General features: G+C 28.1%; 3 protein-coding genes across 9 annotated transcripts in view; all 3 read right to left on the minus strand.

Annotated features, from left to right (window-relative positions):
- Nucleotides 1-6,057, minus strand: part of LOC126870656 (exportin-7) — a 9,030-nt gene extending 2,973 nt beyond the window's left edge. Inside the window, exons 1-11 of one of the 2 annotated variants that reach the window (XM_050628563.1) lie at nt 5,760-6,057; nt 4,264-4,501; nt 4,035-4,189; nt 3,738-3,962; nt 2,788-3,658; nt 2,426-2,711; nt 2,207-2,351; nt 1,975-2,122; nt 1,739-1,898; nt 1,236-1,638; nt 988-1,150 (exon numbers count right to left, since the gene is read on the minus strand). In XM_050628563.1, coding sequence (XP_050484520.1) covers nt 988-1,150; nt 1,236-1,638; nt 1,739-1,898; nt 1,975-2,122; nt 2,207-2,351; nt 2,426-2,711; nt 2,788-3,658; nt 3,738-3,962; nt 4,035-4,189; nt 4,264-4,501; nt 5,760-5,774 — 2,809 coding nt within the window. In that variant the 5' untranslated portion in view covers nt 5,775-6,057. The remainder of the gene's footprint in view (nt 1-987; nt 1,151-1,235; nt 1,639-1,738; nt 1,899-1,974; nt 2,123-2,206; nt 2,352-2,425; nt 2,712-2,787; nt 3,659-3,737; nt 3,963-4,034; nt 4,190-4,263; nt 4,502-5,759) is intronic. The other variant, XM_050628564.1, reaches the window with a different exon arrangement.
- Nucleotides 6,058-7,467: 1,410 nt separating this feature from the next.
- On the minus strand, nt 7,468-16,836 carry LOC126870281 (beta-TrCP). Of its 3 annotated transcripts, XM_050627842.1 has the most exons (10): nt 16,729-16,836; nt 16,352-16,633; nt 11,674-11,908; nt 11,392-11,578; nt 10,872-11,328; nt 10,380-10,753; nt 10,207-10,285; nt 9,942-10,128; nt 9,824-9,871; nt 7,468-9,679 (listed from the first exon to the last, which is right to left on the minus strand). In XM_050627842.1, exons 2-9 carry the CDS (start codon nt 16,403-16,405, stop codon nt 9,861-9,863), a joined length of 1,584 nt encoding a protein of 527 aa, XP_050483799.1. In that variant the 5' UTR covers nt 16,406-16,633; nt 16,729-16,836; the 3' UTR covers nt 7,468-9,679; nt 9,824-9,860. The 3 variants fall into 3 exon arrangements, with proteins under 3 accessions (XP_050483799.1, XP_050483800.1, XP_050483798.1); XM_050627843.1 differs by having other exon boundaries at nt 9,975-10,128; nt 16,352-16,825; XM_050627841.1 differs by having other exon boundaries at nt 16,352-16,825.
- A 144-nt stretch (nt 16,837-16,980) lies between these two features.
- LOC126870289 (phospholipid phosphatase 5) lies at nt 16,981-18,952 on the minus strand. Of its 4 annotated transcripts, XM_050627864.1 has the most exons (8): nt 18,814-18,948; nt 18,630-18,666; nt 18,296-18,554; nt 18,117-18,222; nt 17,879-18,026; nt 17,681-17,809; nt 17,421-17,591; nt 16,981-17,363 (listed from the first exon to the last, which is right to left on the minus strand). In XM_050627864.1, exons 3-8 carry the CDS (start codon nt 18,376-18,378, stop codon nt 17,197-17,199), a joined length of 804 nt encoding a protein of 267 aa, XP_050483821.1. In that variant the 5' UTR covers nt 18,379-18,554; nt 18,630-18,666; nt 18,814-18,948; the 3' UTR covers nt 16,981-17,196. The 4 variants fall into 4 exon arrangements, with proteins under 4 accessions (XP_050483821.1, XP_050483818.1, XP_050483819.1 ...); XM_050627861.1 differs by having other exon boundaries at nt 18,296-18,666; nt 18,814-18,952; XM_050627862.1 differs by lacking the exon at nt 18,814-18,948 and having other exon boundaries at nt 18,630-18,813.
- Nucleotides 18,953-18,983: the final 31 nt, after the last annotated feature.

An 18,983-nucleotide genomic window follows, 5' to 3' on the forward strand; every position in this document is an offset into this window, starting at 1 on the left:
AAGAGTTAAAAGAATCTGTCATTATAAATGATGACTTATTGAATCAAAACATAATTTTTATCAATTTTGAAAAAGTAAATGAACAAACAATAATCATTCATATTTGAAGTATTTGTTTGTTGTTCATAATTTTGCATGTTATATATTGAATGGAAAACAAAGCATAAAATGTAAAAACAACACATAAAGATTAGTAAATTAGTAACTTAAGAACTTATGACTATGAATAGTAATATATTTTAGTAGCATGCCAGCTGTGCGGCTGACTATGTGTGCTAGACCCTATCTGTGCTATGTAATTTAATTTTAAAGAAATGAAGAATTCATAAGTTGTTTAATACAACATTAAAAATAGGAATAAAAATTTGAAAAAGGAAGAAAAAGAAAAAGGCAATAGAACAATAGCAATTAGGGTCTAGATTCTACAAACTCCAATCCTCTCATTGCCTATATGATTATGGTGATTCAATCATTCTCCTTATATGCATAAATATTACTCAGCATACATTTGTTTCTGTAATTTCGAAACTATAGCAGTAACTAATATACCTAAATGCAGGTTTACATTCCAAGCAACAATGCAAAAAGCAAATAAACATAAACAAAATTAAACATTCTTATTAACTAATATTTCTCCCGATTTTTTTATGCTTCATATTTAAAATCATAAAATTGTATTAATATCGCCAAATAAGAATTCGAACATGCATGATACAAGATTACTTATGTATATATATATTTTTTCATTAAAAACAAATCTGATATATATACTATTAAATTTTGTTTAATTGCGATTGAAATCTCTACTATACTTCAATTATAAGTAATTATTCATAATTTACTAATATTTTACTGAAATAGAATATAAAATATTTAACAAACATTTTTCTTATAAAGAAGGAATTTTAAATGATTTGGGTCTTATAATCCTGTGGCATGGCATAGAGGATAAGAGAATGATAATAAAATAGAATCAGCCGCACAGACCTGTATAGTAGTCTTTTTGCGCACCTAGTGCTGTAAGCCCTTCACTGATGCTTGATAGAATGTATAAGAATACTCTCGGTTCCAAAGTAGAAAGGAACACCATGTGATCTTGAGCTAAACACTCAAGTAACACGAAATATGTTGTAGATAATTTCGGATAATCCTACAAAAAAAAAACAACAATATTAAGTTGTAAGATATCTATCTTTACATCTTTTGAATATGAACATAAGTTAATTGATGCATACCAATAAATCACTTTGTGGTATACTAAGAAGTAATTTTACAAATGTGTTGAGTGCATTATCCAATGCCTCGTCACCATATAATCTGAACACACCAAAATTTACGTAACTTCCACATAAAGCTGCTTTTAACATACTGAAGCATATACTTATTCCTTTAAGCTTTAAGGGGTATATTTGATCCTTTGGAACTTCAACGTTTAATATACGATTACCATAACTACATATTACTTTACTAGCTTCACGAAATAATAAAATTCCATTTGGAGAAGATGCATCAAACTGTAATCGTTGACTCCTATTTTGTACTAATTCAGCAAATAATTTTAGGACGGGTGTAGTAACTTGTGGCTCATAATGCCACAATTCCACAGCATGTAATAAAATCGGTGTATAATTAGGATAACTATGTGTAAATTAAGGTACTTTACATTTATCAAAAATTAAGGCAAATTATTATTAATGACTCTTAATCATTTATCAAATTATATTTAAAAAAAGGATACATCCAATCAAAGAGCATCATATAGGATGTTTTTGTGTTGAATGCATAAGCTAAACCTCTTAAATCTCTTGCTAAACCAATCAATGCCTTTTTTGCTTCTTCTGCTGTAAAAAGTGAAGGGTCAGCTGGCCCAATTAACTGTCCTAAACTTTCAAATGCATCTATAGGTGGAAAACGTAAGTGTAAATATTAAATAAGTATGTAGTACAATTTTGGATACAAAAAAGCTTTCCATACTTGTTAAAGGTAACATAAATGTATGAAACCTTTCCTCATCTTCTCCTAGATCTACCATCAATAATCTTCCCAAGGATGTGTAAAACATTGATCTACAACGCATTTCTGTTACAGCAACATTATTTCCCAAAAATGGAAAATGCTCTCTCTGTTAGTAAAAAAAAAAAGAATATATACAATTTTATTCTTAATTTTTTGTAAGTAAATTTTACATATTTTTATATATACACACCGTGTGATTATTGAGCATAAATTGTACTTCCTCTAATTTTACAAGTTTACGGACACAACTATATCCTACAGATAAATCATTTAATAATTGTAATGTTTTTGAAATAATTTGTTTACTACGACCCCAATACTTCAAATTTGTTATTCTGTAAATGCAAAATTAAGATCATAAATCTTGAAATAGTATAAATAATATTCCTGAAAGTAACTTCCTACTTACATTTTCCGGATAAGAATACCAAGTACCATGGATTCGTCATTAACTCCTAAAACATCTGACAGTCTTCTATATACTTTAGAATTTTTTTGAACTTGATCACCTACATATACTTTACGAAATTGTTCAAAGAAGCTCAACATTGCTAATTCCAATTTCTCACAGCCACCTTGTGCAAGTCTTGAATCAGTCAAATTCATCAATTGGAGTACTCTGCAAACTAATTCACCATCCATTGCATCATACTCTTCATTGCTGTTAAATGTTACTTTTCCGCCAATAACACCACCTATTTTTTAAATATCAATGTAATAATTCACTATTAAACATGTTTACATTTCTATATGATTTACAAATTTACTTACCTATGATATATACAAGCCAAGTGAGTTGACCCTCTTGTATAGTAATATCCATTCGTTGTGTTGGAGATGCTGTTTGTGTCATTAATTCTTGGTATGTCCTAGCAGCCTGATCAAAAAGTTGTACTAACAAAGTACATGTCTTTTGATATTCACACCTTACAATTACAGATATTTGCTCCAATTGCTGATGAACTATTCCTAAATCATCAAGTGGGTCTTCTAAACCCTCTCTAACTACTATTGCAACTGATTCAAGTCTTGAAGTAATATATGCATTTACAATTTCTGGAGTATATGTATTTAACAGGTGTGGATCACCTGCTTTTACATATGGCATGGATGATACCATTCTTTGCCACAATGTTAGTAAATAATGTAAACTGTTTGGTGCAAACTGCCACATCTGTAAACTTTGGATTGTAAATTTTGCAATTAATTGTATAGCTTCTGGGTAGTCTTTGACTAAGACCAACTCCCCAAGCTGAAAATTGCTCTTTAGCCTTGATAATAGTCTACAAAATTCATGGTAATTTTCAGGATCACTGAGACCTTGAGGGTTTTGTAGTATGTGTTTTATACCGCTAACTAAGTGTGTTAAAAATTGTGCCCTTTCTGGATTTGAAAATAAACTCCTTCTAACAGATGCTATTTGGACCAAACATGAAAGAGCCAAAGATGACAGTGAGTTAGGTAAACTATGATATAAATCAAAGAAAAGTTTCAGTGATGTAAAGTCCAAAAATACAGGTCTCCAACAGGTCGGAATTTGTACTGTACTAAGATCATCAGAACTTTCATCTGTTGAAGTCCCAATAAAGTCAAATGTCAAACAATTTTGTGCTAGTTTTAAAAGTTGTCTGATCAAACCATGCTAAAAAAAACAAAACAATAATAATAATATTAATTTAGGATATTATTACAAATACAGAAAAAAGTAGCAAGATATATACCTGTGCTTCATCATTAAAATTTAAGTTTTTACAATTTTCTCGAGCTGTACTTAATAAAGTATACGATAACCTAAATATTTCAAAAAGTTGTGTATCTCTGAAGTGGCTAGCAATTTTTCTATGTTTTGTAATAGATCTGGTTGCATCTGCATCCGACACTTGATTCATTTCACACGTTAGTTGAGAAAGTAATTGGACTCCTATCATACAGTGTTCTACCGATCCCTGTATATTATATCAAAATATGGTATAATTATGAAAAATAAACATTTTGGAACAAAGAAGATAATAACTAACCTGAAGAAACTTTGTTACATCACTGACCACATTTCTTTCTTTATCAATATCAAACCACCCAAACTTTGATATCCTGGCAAACAGTGTAACCAGAGCTTGTATTACAAAGTTTGGTAACTTTGGCTGAGTTGCTAAATAATTGAGAATATAATTTCCTAAAATAAAATTATAGATATTAGACCCAAGTATGTTTAATTGTGTTGCTTTATGATAGAATAAATAGACTTACGTATGTCAAGCCTCTGTCGTAAACTAAGTCCTGATGAACGGGAAGCCAATTTTGTCAAGGTAGTGGCTGCCAATAATTGAGCATATGGAGAATCTCCTCGATCAAGTAGAAGCTGACACTTTGTAAGCGTATCAGGAGTATTTTGAAAAGCAACAAGTGCTTTTTCAGCCTCTGCACGATGTGTAGAATCTTGTGATTCATACAACTGCTTGCATAGCAACTCCAGCTGCCGTACTTCCTGTATGTGATCCATTCTTAATGATATAATTCATCCCAAATAAACAATATTTCTGTGTAGTTATTTTTATTTTATATACTTCAAAAATATTATTTTACTTCCCAAGTTCTTTAATAAATTTAATCACTTATTTTGGATATATAAAAACTGTCATTTAAATATTTCTCAAATACATTATAACAAATAGGCAATACTTTAAAATCATGTAATTTATTTATAATATATTTTTCTTATTAATATCAACAAACATGATTAATATTTTAAAAAATGTATCAAATTAAAATTTTAAAAAGATGCATAAAAATATTAAACTAATTATTATCTATTAACATTTTTTAGAACTAAAACAATACAAGTAAATATAATAATTATAAACCTATAGATATTTTCACTTTTTAAATACATAAATAGAAATTAGATAGGATTATAACAATCACAGTTTTATTCTATATTATAAAATCAATGTGATAATTAGTGTTTTTAACTTTTAGGCATTTTAGAGGTTACACATTTATTTAAATTTTATAAATGTACAGCACATATTAATTATCGGAATTCCAAACCGCCACTTGCTTAAAAAAATTACAAACGTATACCAACGTATTTTCATATTATTTTTTATTTAATCAAAAGATTATGATTAATAAAAAAGACATTTATAACTAACGTGAGATAAACAGTACGAGCTAAGTATAAAGTAACAGAAAAAACATCTTAGTTTATGTTATAAAATTAAAGTGGATAGGTTATGCCATATTTTTGTAAGTAATTTCAAATAATAGTTTGATATCATTACGATGTAAACAAACAAAATTTCTCTTAAATAATAATATTCAAACTTAAAATTCAAGATTTAGATGATATTCTCATCCATTAATTATCTTTTGAAACTTCAGAACTATATCTACACAAAATAGTATTTACGAAAACAAGGTTAAAGTTTTACATATCGGCTACATGATTTTGTTCGTACAACAAGATGTCAATAAAGCTAAAGCGGGAAAATCTATTAATTTATGATTGCATTTTTATTGACAGTGCGATAAAATTATCACTATGGTCCGGCAACAAACAACGTAGCTTCCAAGAAATACTTAAGTTTCCCAGCAGCAAAATGTTTGGGACACACGTCGACACCACATAACTTGCAACAGATTTACCACCGGCTGGCTTACCACACGATTTTTGAAATCACTTCATCATAAATAACTCCACTTTTTTGGTTGAGGTTTGCACGTTATTTTGATAGGTAACTCACCTGTTCGTCCGCCATTTTCGCAGCTTTGTATTATCTACAATGAAGGCAGGATCACATGCTTTAAACTCGACTGCCACAACATGTTATGTAGAAGCGACGTTTTCCTACATCGGAAGCATCAACAACGCCACCTTTATTAACAAAAGAAACAAAATTCATACCCGCCTACCTTACAAAGATGGAAGAAAAATTAAGCCAAATCTTCACTATTTTTATTGTAGAAATTACAAATAAATTACCGATTATATTACGTTAGAATATATTTAATTATGTTTCGTAATTCAATCGAAGAAACTACTTTGGTAACTAGTTCTGTCGTTGATCATTATCTTTGTCTAGTATTTATTATAAACAATAAAAATTTGATATTTATAATGTATTTATATTGTATAAAATAATAAAGAATAAAATTTTATAATAGACAGTATAGTATTCTTCGGTATAATAAAAAAAAAGTAGGATAAAAAGTCAACAATTTGTAGTTATTTTGCGCGAAATCTAAACAAAATTTTCGATGAAAAACAAAATACAAGCGTATATTTTTTCAAATGAAAGATGCTGTGATAAACAATAATTTTATGGAGCTTTTTAATATGTAGTTATAAAAGATTTCTAGTGTTTTATTTTTTGGATATATGTATCTCATAAATAATTTTTTGAATAATTTTTATAAAACGTTCATTACAAAAATAAAAATTTACAATTTGCAAAAATTATTATAAAATTAAAAATGACAAAACATGAAACATATTAAATGAGACAATGCACTCCTTGAAACTAAATAATTTTTTGAACAACTTTCCAATATTTCAAATAATAGAAAGATATATAATAAAATAGATATCGTTGTTCCTTTTTTAACAAAATTATTATAGTTATTATAAATTAAATTATTATAATTATTATAAATAATTTGATAATTGTGTTATATATTTTTTGTTTTAGTTTGAGTTTTTTGCAATAGTATAATGACATGAAATAAGAAACAATTGGGATTGGATAAAAAGTGACTTAATGACGATTTATGATTGACTATGCATCTAATTTTTGTATACTATGTAGCATTGTGTTATGACGATATATAATGCATAAATAATAAAATGAAAATATAATATTCAGATTGGGGCCTTTTCTTGCCAAAGTAATTTCTAAATGTTCACAAAATTTTGTAAAATTTTATCTCTGTAAAGCGAGTTATTGTAAAGCGATGAGTTATTTCGTGCTGTTACATACAAAATTAATATATTAACTTCAAATATATATGAAATACCTTCTCTCATAATTTTGTAGGTAAAATCTTGTAATATTATATATATATATATATAATGTATTCAAATCTGGAATAATGTAAGTCATAATAATCTGACAAAATTTATCAGGAACTGTATCGTGAAATACTAGTTGGTTTTAACGGAAAATAATTAAATGCAGGTAACAGATCGACCATAAATATTGAAAATGTTACATAAATTTGTAATGCAAATATTAATTTTATCAGTATATAATAGCTTTGATCATTAATACTAGCATAGTACATATTTTTCCAGTAAACTTTGTACATTTAAATTCAAAAAGATTACAGCTTCACTATGTTTATAAAAAATATGACATTTCAAAATAAATTTTCTATTAATCACAATCTGATTTTGACGAAAGTATGTTAAATTTAAGGGATAGTGATGGATATTGTTTCCATTAAAATTGCATCTTTTTGAATAGGTATTGTATTTCAAGTATAGCTTTTCCACAGCCTTCATATTATTCTTGTGTAATTAATTTCATACATGAAACTTTATGTTAATATTAACAATAAACATCACAATGTTTTCTTAAAGATACTTCTTGTCATAATATTATTTTGAACAAATGTAACATTCACGTTATGATCAAAACTAAATTATGTATAAGACACATTGTCGCTCTTTACGAAACTTTTAGAAATGAAATATCTCAGGGTTTTGTATTTTCTATCTTTAAATAATTATCATAATTACTATGAAATAAACAATTTTTTGTATAAAGAAATTTTACATATTGGATTCACCAAAGTATTTTAAGACCCCAATCTAAATAAAAAATATATATACTTATATTTTTACATTCCAAAGTGGAATCCAAGAAACAGCAATATATAATTAATACTACCTATATATGTACGTATTTAGATAGCTGCAATATAATGAAGTATGTGCTTATAAAGAGATTATCTTAATAACTGTCACAGCTACACTATTTTTCTCTATTGTGCTCTATGTTTTTCATTAAATTTTATGAATTGAGAACATGCTGCATACTACAAAAGTAATGTTTGCACTGGAGTCCCATATATACATACCACAAAGTTATAGAAAATTTTTCATGCCACCATTCTAGCTTAAAAATCACAATTCTTTGTACCCGATTTGACTACATGCAGTTCATAATTTTGCATAATATGTTTTACTTTTAATGTAAAAATTTGTATAATATTAGAATAATGTACAAGTACTACTAAATACACTATCTGTTACTTATGTAATGCAAAAGTCAAGTAACTTGACATATTTTATCTGTAATATTTAATTCTTTTCTTTTTTCTTTTTTTAAGCACATATTCACAATTTAATTCTCATGCAAAATCTATGTTGTATAAAATTTAAAATATATGTATTGAAATCAATATCAAGGATTACATATTTGTAAGCTTGGCTTTGAATTTTTCAATGTGGTCAAAATATCGAATTACTGTCGCAATATTTACTGAAATATATATGTATATATATTTATATATATATTACTATTTCGTGAAAAATTTGAGAAGATATCATTTTTATTCTATTATTCAATATATCAATAAGTAAACATATTTCTCTTAGTGCTACTACTACCATAGGAATAAAAATAATGTCGTTGATAGCATTTATAAAATCTCGAAAATGACAATTATATTTTAACTCATATAATATTGTTCAGAGCACACTTATAACTTATAATTGAAAATGTGATGTAGCTTAAACAAAAGTTGAAACATATGATCCGAGATCATTAGTCAAAACACAATAATTTCTTCACAGCAGCTAAGATTACCTCAGAGTCACTATATTGCTTTTTTATGAATCAATATTTACATCTCGGTATAATGAAACTTTATATTTTAAATGCAAATGGTATTTTATATCAATGACTGTGCAGAGGTTATTAGCTTTCCATTTACTTTTCATTATATAATATAAATTTCATAAAATTAATGTCCATGGAAACTACTATGTCTTCGATTAACGGCTGTACATTTATAATACTAAACATGGGTATAGTAATTCACATTAGCTAGATTTAAAAGGTAATGAAATATGATAGTTATAATAATTCTTCCACATATCAAGACTTGAATGTCCACATTCACACCAGATAAGTACTCCAATCAAACGGCATTTTACAATCTCCTTACTATAAATTAATTACATTAAAAAAAAAAGAAATTATTAATTTACTATAATACAGCTACCATCTTATTAAGTGTATCCAGCCTAAAAACGTTTTCATTTCCTTTACGTATCGTAAGTCTTTTTTTCATAGTAGTAGGAAAGTGGTCAACTTCTATCATGTCATAGAGCGTAGAAGAATTCCAAATATGGCCAAAGCAAACAATTGTTTACATCCATGGGATGTATTTATGTGATTTTTAATTATACTGTTCGTTACTAAACGCAGTGCGTCAAGCGCATATAAATTAATTCGTAGTTTTATCTGTCACCCCATATATATCCTATTATTGAGAAAATTTCTTTTGCTTTTCACAGCAAATAATAAACCAAAATCAATGACCGTGTTTTGCTGAGATTTTCTTTTTTTTTTCTAGGCGCTGTTCACACTGGACACTGATTCTTCATTTCCTGCGTACACTACCGTGAACACATTGAACTCACTCACTAATCACTTGTCTGAAACAAACATACGAATATAACATATCTCTAGAAAGTATAGTAACAAGCAACAAATATTTTATAATTACGAAAAAGAAAGGAACGCAAATTTATAAGCATATATGAGTTTATCTTCTATCTTAAACAGTATATTAAACTTACAATTATATCACAATGAAGGAATATTCATAGGGATGCGTCACTCAAATGCTATAAAAATAATTCATAACGTTAGAAAATATCAAGTACATGGAACAAAGATCTTTCTCATCGTACTTACGAGATGGAGATCTAGTATCAGATTGATTCACACCTGATGCATTTATTGCTGCAGGCCCACAGGATGATACAGATCCATTTGATGGATTAAAATTGAGAAAATCCCATATTAATATTGTATCATCGTGCGACGACGATACTATCTGGAACTCATCGAACTGAAGACGAAATACACGACCTGTGTGTTCCTATATTGCAGATATAACTTATTACTATTAAAGCCTTTTTATAGAACAGAATAAAATAAAGTATGTAAAATATCTCACCACTAGTGTACGTATACAAAGCGAGTTAGTTAGAGCACGTGGATCTAGTGCAGCCACCAAATCCCATACTTTAATTTTTCTATAACATAAAGCAATAAACATGTTGTAAACATGTAAACAAACAATACTGTAAAAGACAATATAACATACAATTTAAAAAATTTTTTACTCACCCATCATAAGCTCCACTAACTATATGCTTGCTATCAAATCTAATACATCTGACCAATTCATCATGTCCTTCTAGGACGCGTAAGCACGCACCACATTCAATATCCCATAATCTGATTGTATTATCACTGCTACCACTAACTACTAAGCAGTCCTTATATTGCAAACACGCTATACCCCGTTTATGTCCATTTAATGTTCGCACAAATTCGCAAGTAGATGTTTTCCATACTTTAATAGTCCTATCACCACTAGCAGAAACGATATATTTTTCATCAAAATCAACAACATTTACTGCTGCCCTATGCCCCACTAATACCCTTCTTAATGCAATTTCCGTTTGTGATGTCATATCCCATACAGCAATTGAACGATCCTAAATACAATTAACAAATAGTTATTTTTTACAATTTATGAGATGTAAAAATATATTAATTTAATATAGAAATACGATGTATTAAAATATAAGCTAAATATATAAAAAGTTTATTGACCTTTGAACAAGTGACCATCATGCCATTATTAAATCTGAGATGTAGAACTGCCTCACAATGGTGTATCAATGTATTAACCATTTCTCCAGTATTAGCATCCCAAACTCTTACAGTGCTATCAGAGGAACCAGATATTATTGCTTTGTCATCATACTGTAAACATAAAACAGAACCAGTGTGTCCTGTTAAGACTTTAATGCACTGTAGTGTACTTCTGTCCCAGATTTTAATTGTATTGTCTCTAAGACCAGAGACAATTTTTTGGTCATCATATTGTAAACAGTAAACACCTTTTGAATTTTCACTTCTACAATTTATTCGTTGAAGATTAAATCTTCCCATTCTCCAATTGTTATCTATACTATCAATATCTTTAACTATTTTGGGATAAAGAGATCTATAGAAATTGTGATTTGGGTGGCTTTCCCCCGGCCTTGGCTTGAACAAATACTGAATCCTAAAAACATTAATAAATAAACAGATACCACAGAATGAGATTTCATAGAATGTATTAACTAACCATCCTCTCCTTTCTGCAAGACCTCTCCATATTGAATCAGTCCGAACTTTACATTCAATTAATTTCTTCCAAAGCATTCCTTCACTAATTACTCTGAGCCATTCTTTACATACTAATTCAGCAGCAATTAATGAATCAGCATCTAGATAGGAAAGAATACTTTCTGCCACATGGTCCAATCCTTTTTCTGATAACCGAAATATAAGTTATAAAAGATCTAATTTATATATATATATATATATTCCAACATTTAAATAAAAATATCTCGACAGAAATACTCACTTGGTAGTAGAGAAATAAAATCTCTCTGCAACATTGGTTTCAGATATGCATTGATGTGACCATGCTGATAGTGGCACATTCTTGTCAACAATTGTTCAACAAAGTTAACTTGTTCGGGTTCACTCCACTTCTCAAAGAGTTTCATACAAGTTTCCTTTTCTTGCCTATATTGCGCAGATACCCCAGATGGCAGTTCTTTCTTGCGAGTAGGATCATAAAGTATTGTTATTGGATACTGTAAAAACATTATAAAAATTGTACACATTATAAAGATTTTCCTAATTGAAAAAGTATACTTTTAAAACATTATTTTATTTAAATTTAATTCAGATTTGATAAGAATGCAAAGATATACCTTGATCAATTATACTGTAAATATTATATACTTTAAGGGATGCATATAAAGATACTCAGATATATTTTTTATTGTATATTTAAAAACTGTTTAATACATAATACAATTAAATCGTAATAGTTATAAGTATTATATAAAACAGCAGCAAAACTATTAGGTGACACATGTATTTTAAGATAGAGTGTGGTATCAGGTTCTTGACCTCAGATAGACTATACTATACAAAACAATATTAAACGCTCACAGAAATTGACGTTCGAACATGCAATTTGTCCTTTTTGAATCATGGGACTGTCTATAAATATAATTTATTGATGATCATGCTTTAAAATAAAATCGCAAATAAAATATTTAAAAATTATTAACTAAATACACAATTATTTGTAGCAAAATACAAAACAGTAATACTGTTTTTTTTATTTAAAAAATTAATTGCAATATTTGAAATTTGTAATAAAATTTATAATTAGAAGAAACGAGGAGAAAAGAAAATAGCTTGCTACTTAATTCGTATTAGCGAACGATTTGTATAAAGAAAATTGCATCAACGGACCGTGACCTGCACTAATCCAATATTTCGTGTGCGGCCTACTTGTTAGCGCTTGCCATTTACTTCTGGAAGCGAAAACTCATAATAGACGCATATCTTATTAAATATTTCGCAATAGAAGTTAAACATTTATACTTCAAAATTCAAACGATTGAAACACGTTTGCAACATCGTAATGGCAATAGTAAAGTTTAAGCACATAAAATATTGTGCCAAAACGATTTATCAAAATTAAAGCTCCTGATGAAGTTACAGAGATGAATAGGCAAATCCTGTCATGCAAAATAGTTTCACAAAGCAAAAGAAATAAGATAATCAAGGTAATCTTTTGTCTCCCACAAGAAAATATAATTCAAACCAATATGAATCAATAGCTGACTGAAAAAATTAAAAAATTTATCTTTATTATTTTTTATTTTAAATGTTCTTGTTTCCCCCGAAGTGATGGGTAGCCATCGACGTTCTAGCAGAAGAAGAGGTCTCGAATATGACAAATAACCACCATTTTGCAACAGATTTCTTAAAAAAAAATTACAAACTAAAATTAAAGACTGAATTTGTATCATCCACAAAAATCTGAATTTTTCACTTTTTAATTACTTATAAAAAGAATTTGCAATTTTAAGTTATTTTTAGATGCCTCAAGATGATATATTCCCGTAATATCATTCACCAGAAACTCAAGTTTGATTTTTCGCATTTCTTCAATGATAAAAATAAAACATCCATTAATGTGTCTTTTTATGAAGATCAACACACGAAACTCTATAAAATGTATGATTATATATATATATATATATATATATATATATATATATATATCATACTAGATATGTATATGATATATATATATCATATCATATACATATATATACATGTGTGTATTGTGCATAGTATGATTCTTCGATTTGAGATCTCATGATCACTCGACTGTAAAAGGTAGCATAGCAACATTGAAGAGTCCTGGCGACCGAGGAGTACACCTCGATCATCTGAAAATGTTTCTCAGTACGGTGTTCCAGTATAACGGGATCGCGAACTCGTGTCGAATCTATGCTCTTTGTATCTCTTTGTCTTCGTACCCCTTACGTGTTCTCTCCATTTTAGCAAGTAGTCACGCAAAACGCGAAAACTTCCAAGTAAATGTATAATACAAATATTATAATAAATTTAAAATTTTCATAAAGAAATTAATACTAATATCACCTACATGTACTGGAATGCTGATAAAGCATTCTTTATTGGTTTTTACAGATTAATACGGTCGTATATAGGATAAAAAAATAATATTCTGATATCGATAACAGCAAATCATATTGGTCGGTAGTTCTTCGAAATACTATCTAACTTATTATCACTGGCATTCGCATATGCGCCAGATTATAAATAAAAGACAATCAAGAACGAATTGTGGGAAAAGATGTTCGTATACCTTGTGGTTTTTAGTGCTTTGTTTTTTATCGTTTATCAATAATAAATATCATAGGCATGTTGAAATCGATGCATGATACAGATTTACGTGTATGCACATATGATTAGAAAAATATTCTTAAACGTGAAAGTGAGACGCATCTATCAATAGAAACATAAAGTTTATTAGTGGAAAAAACCCATGAAAAATAATGTACATTTCGAAGCATGTAACAATGAACCACGGGAACGTTTCGAAATTTCCTGTCGTCCTTGATTATGAATACTTACGGCATTAAATTTCAGAACACTTTTTTGTCTCCATAAATATAAAACAAAGGAAAGTTCTAAGAACAATAAGTTTCTAGAATAAAATGTATAAAAATTCACGTCTCTTTGAGTTTATAAAATTTTATAAAGATCGCAAATTGATAATCGCGATGCATCACTTTCTCGTCATTCTTAAGTAGTTATTACCTTTTATTTTTTTTATACACATTTGGATATAAATAAAACGATAAAGAAAATTAAAAATGCGCATGGTAATGTAGTAACGACTGAAACCGGAATGATGAGTCACTAGCACTAAATAGAAGAGCAATACTTTTTTTCGGCAAGTCACGTACTTATAACTTGACAACACAATATAAAGTTCATTTACATTGGCCAACGGCAGACATACTTTAATAAGATATTGATAGATATAACTCTAATTATAATACAAATATAGTCACATATGTTTTTTTCTATCAATATAAACTCTATTAAAGATTATGTAAATGTGAAATATGTAGGAAAAAATTATATATTTTTGTATATATATACATTTGTATACAGCCTTATATTTGTATCTATATACAGAATAAAAGATATATTGATAAAAACGATACTACATAAATTCACAAGATCTGACGCAAGGATTGTAATCGATTCCTCTTTCTCTCTGGCGGTCTCCTCGAAATACACGTGTATAGTTTAAGTTAAACACAATACACGGATAGATCGTTAAATCTTTGTATTGTCTACAGACTAATCATTCTATATTTTATCTTGAAGATAATTAATCATTATTGTAACAAATAACGCGTATCAAACAGAATTTCTATATGATCCCTGTACAAATTCTAAAGCAACAAATTTTTTTTAAATTACTCCAGCAGTTGAAAATAAAAAAGTGCAAATTATTCATTCCTGGACAGTTTTGGCTCATATCCAATTGTACGTATAAATCAATATCACTGTAACATTAAACGACAAAAATGGACAATAAAGATTAATCATTAATTTTTATAACGATTGTAAACTCGTATAAAGAAATAAATTTAAGGGAATTAAACTGTAGATTCTACTCAATTATTTACAATACTGTTACGATGAGTGTAATGCAATTTAGCACAAAATTTAAAAAGGGAAGCTAAAAAAAGTAAAGATTGTAAAAGAGGAGAAACAAAAGAGAAAAGGTAAAAAGGGAGTTAAAACATTGATCATGTAGTAAATTGTTTCCACTCTGCAAAGCTTGGATTATGTTTAAACGATCTATCCTTTGTTCTGACAACGAAGACAATCGTGTCCGGTCAAGTTTATGCTAGTTCAATAGTAACTAACTAATAATTTTTCGATCAAATATATGTAGCAACTGTACAATAACGTAACAAATTAAAAAATAAATTAGTAAATAACAAGTTAATATTACGATTTTCTAGCAATCTGAAAATAAAATCATTACATTTTATACTGTAAATATTCTTACTTTATGTTAAAAATTGACAAAAATAAAAAATTTAAGAAAAGGTATGTTCAAACAAAAGTAGTAATATGAATCGAATATACGAATAAATATTGAAATATTTATAGTAAAAATTTAATAATAATCATGCGATGGCATAGTAAGTATAATTTATACTTTGTTATGATTCTTGTAAGAATATATAAATATTTCGAGTCATATTGTTTAAGATATACCTGTGATTCTAATCAAATCTAAATATTTGTAATATTCTGCATATAACATAATATATACTAGTATTGATTTGATCAAATAAAAGAAATTAAAAGTGATGCAATCTTAATTTCCGTCAAGATAATAAGGTAACTGTCATTAGATGTACATAAATATCTTGATATAAAAGAGTTTAGAGAAATGACCACGATCATATATGACAGCACACAATTGTATTCTATAACCTCTCGTATACATAAGATATTTCTACAATTAATAATTTTCTTTGGGAAGTGCATATTAACAGATATAAGCTTTGCAGAAAATAACGGTCGATCATAAAATATTAGTGAATTTCTCCATCATAAGGAAACATAAGATGGCGGTAGGTTTCAGGTCAAAAATACTACTATGTGTTGCGTACCTGAAGATTCGTGTTTGTGTCTTCGATAATCTCATCCGTTTCCATGTTCATCATTTTCACACACAACTGGCACAATATAATTGATTCAGATGATACAACCGGATCAATTTGGCTGGAAAAAGTTCTTGTAAAAAGGATAAAACACCTTTTGAACACTAGCGTTTGACTATTCAACACGACTGACGACGCTCATGAGTCTTCGCCATGTACAGGAAGTTGAAACAACATTTCACCAACACAACAGCTCGTAAATAACTATGTCACTTCACAAATCCAAGAAACCTGATATAACGATTAATTTATATGGAAAATGTGTATTAAAATCCTATGCGTGAACAATATGAGAAATTTAATGTTAATCTTCTTCAGAAACGTACGAAATATCCAAATGAATTCCAAAATTCATCAAGATATATGCACGGCCAACCATCAAGATAAGAAGCTCGCGAGAAGCACTAACACCATTTTACACCACCGACTTCATCACTGCTTCTGTTTAACTTAAAATCAACTTGATGGCGCACCATACGCAAAATTTCCAAAATGGCGTATATGAACAATATATCCATCCCTGTTGTACCCGCGCATATTTCAAAAACAATATTTCGAACTGTTTTAAATAAACCTCATTTCCATTAGAACAAGTCCTTTTTTATTGATTAAATTGAAATTTTTAAATAATACAAGGTGTATATTTACAATATAAATGTATATATTTATATTACTTATCGTATTTATAAATAACTCATAAAAGAGAAAAATCAACAAGTAAAAAATTAAATCATGGAATTATTATGTGATTTAAATTATTGTAATAATTTTAATACTTTGGATTCTCTTATGTATTAAATCCATTTGATTTGTTCATTTTTGTTTCTTACATTTTCCAACTGAATTTGATGAGTAAGGGCAGCATATGGTTTATGGCATACCTGTGAATCTAATGGTGGATAATAGTGTCTATAACACATATATGCCAAAATGTATCCTATTATTGAGCCTGCAACCACGTCTAATATTTTTGAAATTAAAATATTTATTTATTGATGCAATAAATAAATATGCTTACCTTGCCAGTGATGATGATAATCACAAGTTCTACTCAATGCAATTAAGAGAGCAATACAAATTGGTAATACAAATGCACATAATTTCCATGATTGTCCTTTACCCATTAAACTAAATGTATGTAATTTACCAGCTATATACAGCGCAATGAAACCAAAACTTGCAAATGCAACTGAAAGATAAATAGATTTTTCAATAAAATTTAAGGTTTTCTATATAATTTATATAACTTGATAGTTTATACTTTATCTTTTAACATACATGAGGAATGACCACTTGGAAATGATTTCTTTCCATCTTTTATAAGAACTGGATTTCCATTACATTTAAAATCTGGATTTGTTTGTCCATCAGGAAAGCATCTCCAAAAGAAATCTGGTCTGGGGCGACCTAGCAAAAGGTATTATCTATAAGAATAATGATACTTCCAAAACAGAATCAACATTTCACAATTCTTACCAACAACAAGTTTTATAATATCTGTAATGACACCATTAAATCCTAATGCTAAAGTTACAGATAATACTGCTTGATAAATGTCAGTTTTATCCTTGTAAACCAAAAAGACAAATAAGATTACTATAGCAGGCATTATAAAAACCAGAGGCTAAAAATAAATATATAAATTAATTTATATAAAATATAACTGTAATTTCAAAATATGTATAATAATGTTGTTTCATATGAAATATATTACCCATAATATGGTGGTTGGAACATATGATTCAGTCCTTGGATTTTTATACAACCATAATTCATCTTCATGAATTTTCCTAGTAAATGGTTCTGCATTTTCTAATTCACTGTTCATATAAAAAAGTAGTACATTTATATGTATATCCGCTATATTGCTATGGTAGACTAAATTTAACTTACATAAATAATCCCACTAAGACAATTCGCAATAATATGTCAAACCAATATTCTGTTAAGAAATCTTTACCACGTGTTATGGCCATTATGAATTCAAAGTGAATGCAGTATAAATATTGTACAAATATATACAAATAAATAGTACATTACACAAATTCAGATGACTCATTATACAAGTATGCAAATGTGTATGTATACAGTTGTATATTTGAATAGAATAAATTATTAATTGTTATTATATACTCATTGGTTTTAAAATTATCTAAAAAAGTGTATGTTTTTAATTATTACAGAAATTCCACTGGAAATATATGAGCAATTCAGTTTCATCGCCAACCTCCTTCAACATTGGATTGAAGCTGAGACACTTCTTTCTAAAAAGTAAATATTAATCGGTCGTTTACAGATAATTTAAGACATTAATTAATTTTTTTAAATTATATGTTAACGCTGTATAACATTTCAATCCCAATATATAAAACATTAAACTTTAACTACACTATTTCGATTTGAATACTAACATTCAATTTGATATCACTGTAGTACTGTGTAGTACATGTACTATGTACTATGTACTATGTATATTATGGTATATTCATTTATTTTGTAATGATAGTAACGTAGCTATAAATTGAAAGTTTCTTGAAAATTGGACTTTATTGTAAAATATATTATACTATACATTGAATGC

This window comes from Bombus huntii, chromosome 10 (assembly GCF_024542735.1).
Source record: "Bombus huntii isolate Logan2020A chromosome 10, iyBomHunt1.1, whole genome shotgun sequence".
Taxonomy (NCBI): domain Eukaryota; kingdom Metazoa; phylum Arthropoda; class Insecta; order Hymenoptera; family Apidae; genus Bombus; species Bombus huntii.

What these genes read in the sequence shown, in the direction of transcription:
- LOC126870281 (XM_050627842.1), bottom strand. Translation starts at nt 16,405, where the DNA reads ATGATGAACATGGAAACGGATGAGATTATCGAAGACACAAACACGAAT. An exon ending in ACACAAACACGAATCTTCAG is followed by an intron (nt 11,909 to 16,351) that starts GTACGCAACACA and finishes ATGTTTTTACAG; the next exon opens with TATCCAATAACAATACTTTA. An exon ending in TGATGGTCACTTGTTCAAAG is followed by an intron (nt 10,754 to 10,871) that starts GTCAATAAACTT and finishes AATTGTATTTAG; the next exon opens with GATCGTTCAATTGCTGTATG.
- LOC126870289 (XM_050627861.1), bottom strand. Translation starts at nt 18,378, where the DNA reads ATGGCCATAACACGTGGTAAAGATTTCTTAACAGAATATTGGTTTGAC. An exon ending in TTCCAACCACCATATTATGG is followed by an intron (nt 18,027 to 18,116) that starts GTAATATATTTC and finishes ATTTATTTTTAG; the next exon opens with CCTCTGGTTTTTATAATGCC. An exon ending in TTATCATCATCACTGGCAAG is followed by an intron (nt 17,364 to 17,420) that starts GTAAGCATATTT and finishes CAAAAATATTAG; the next exon opens with ACGTGGTTGCAGGCTCAATA.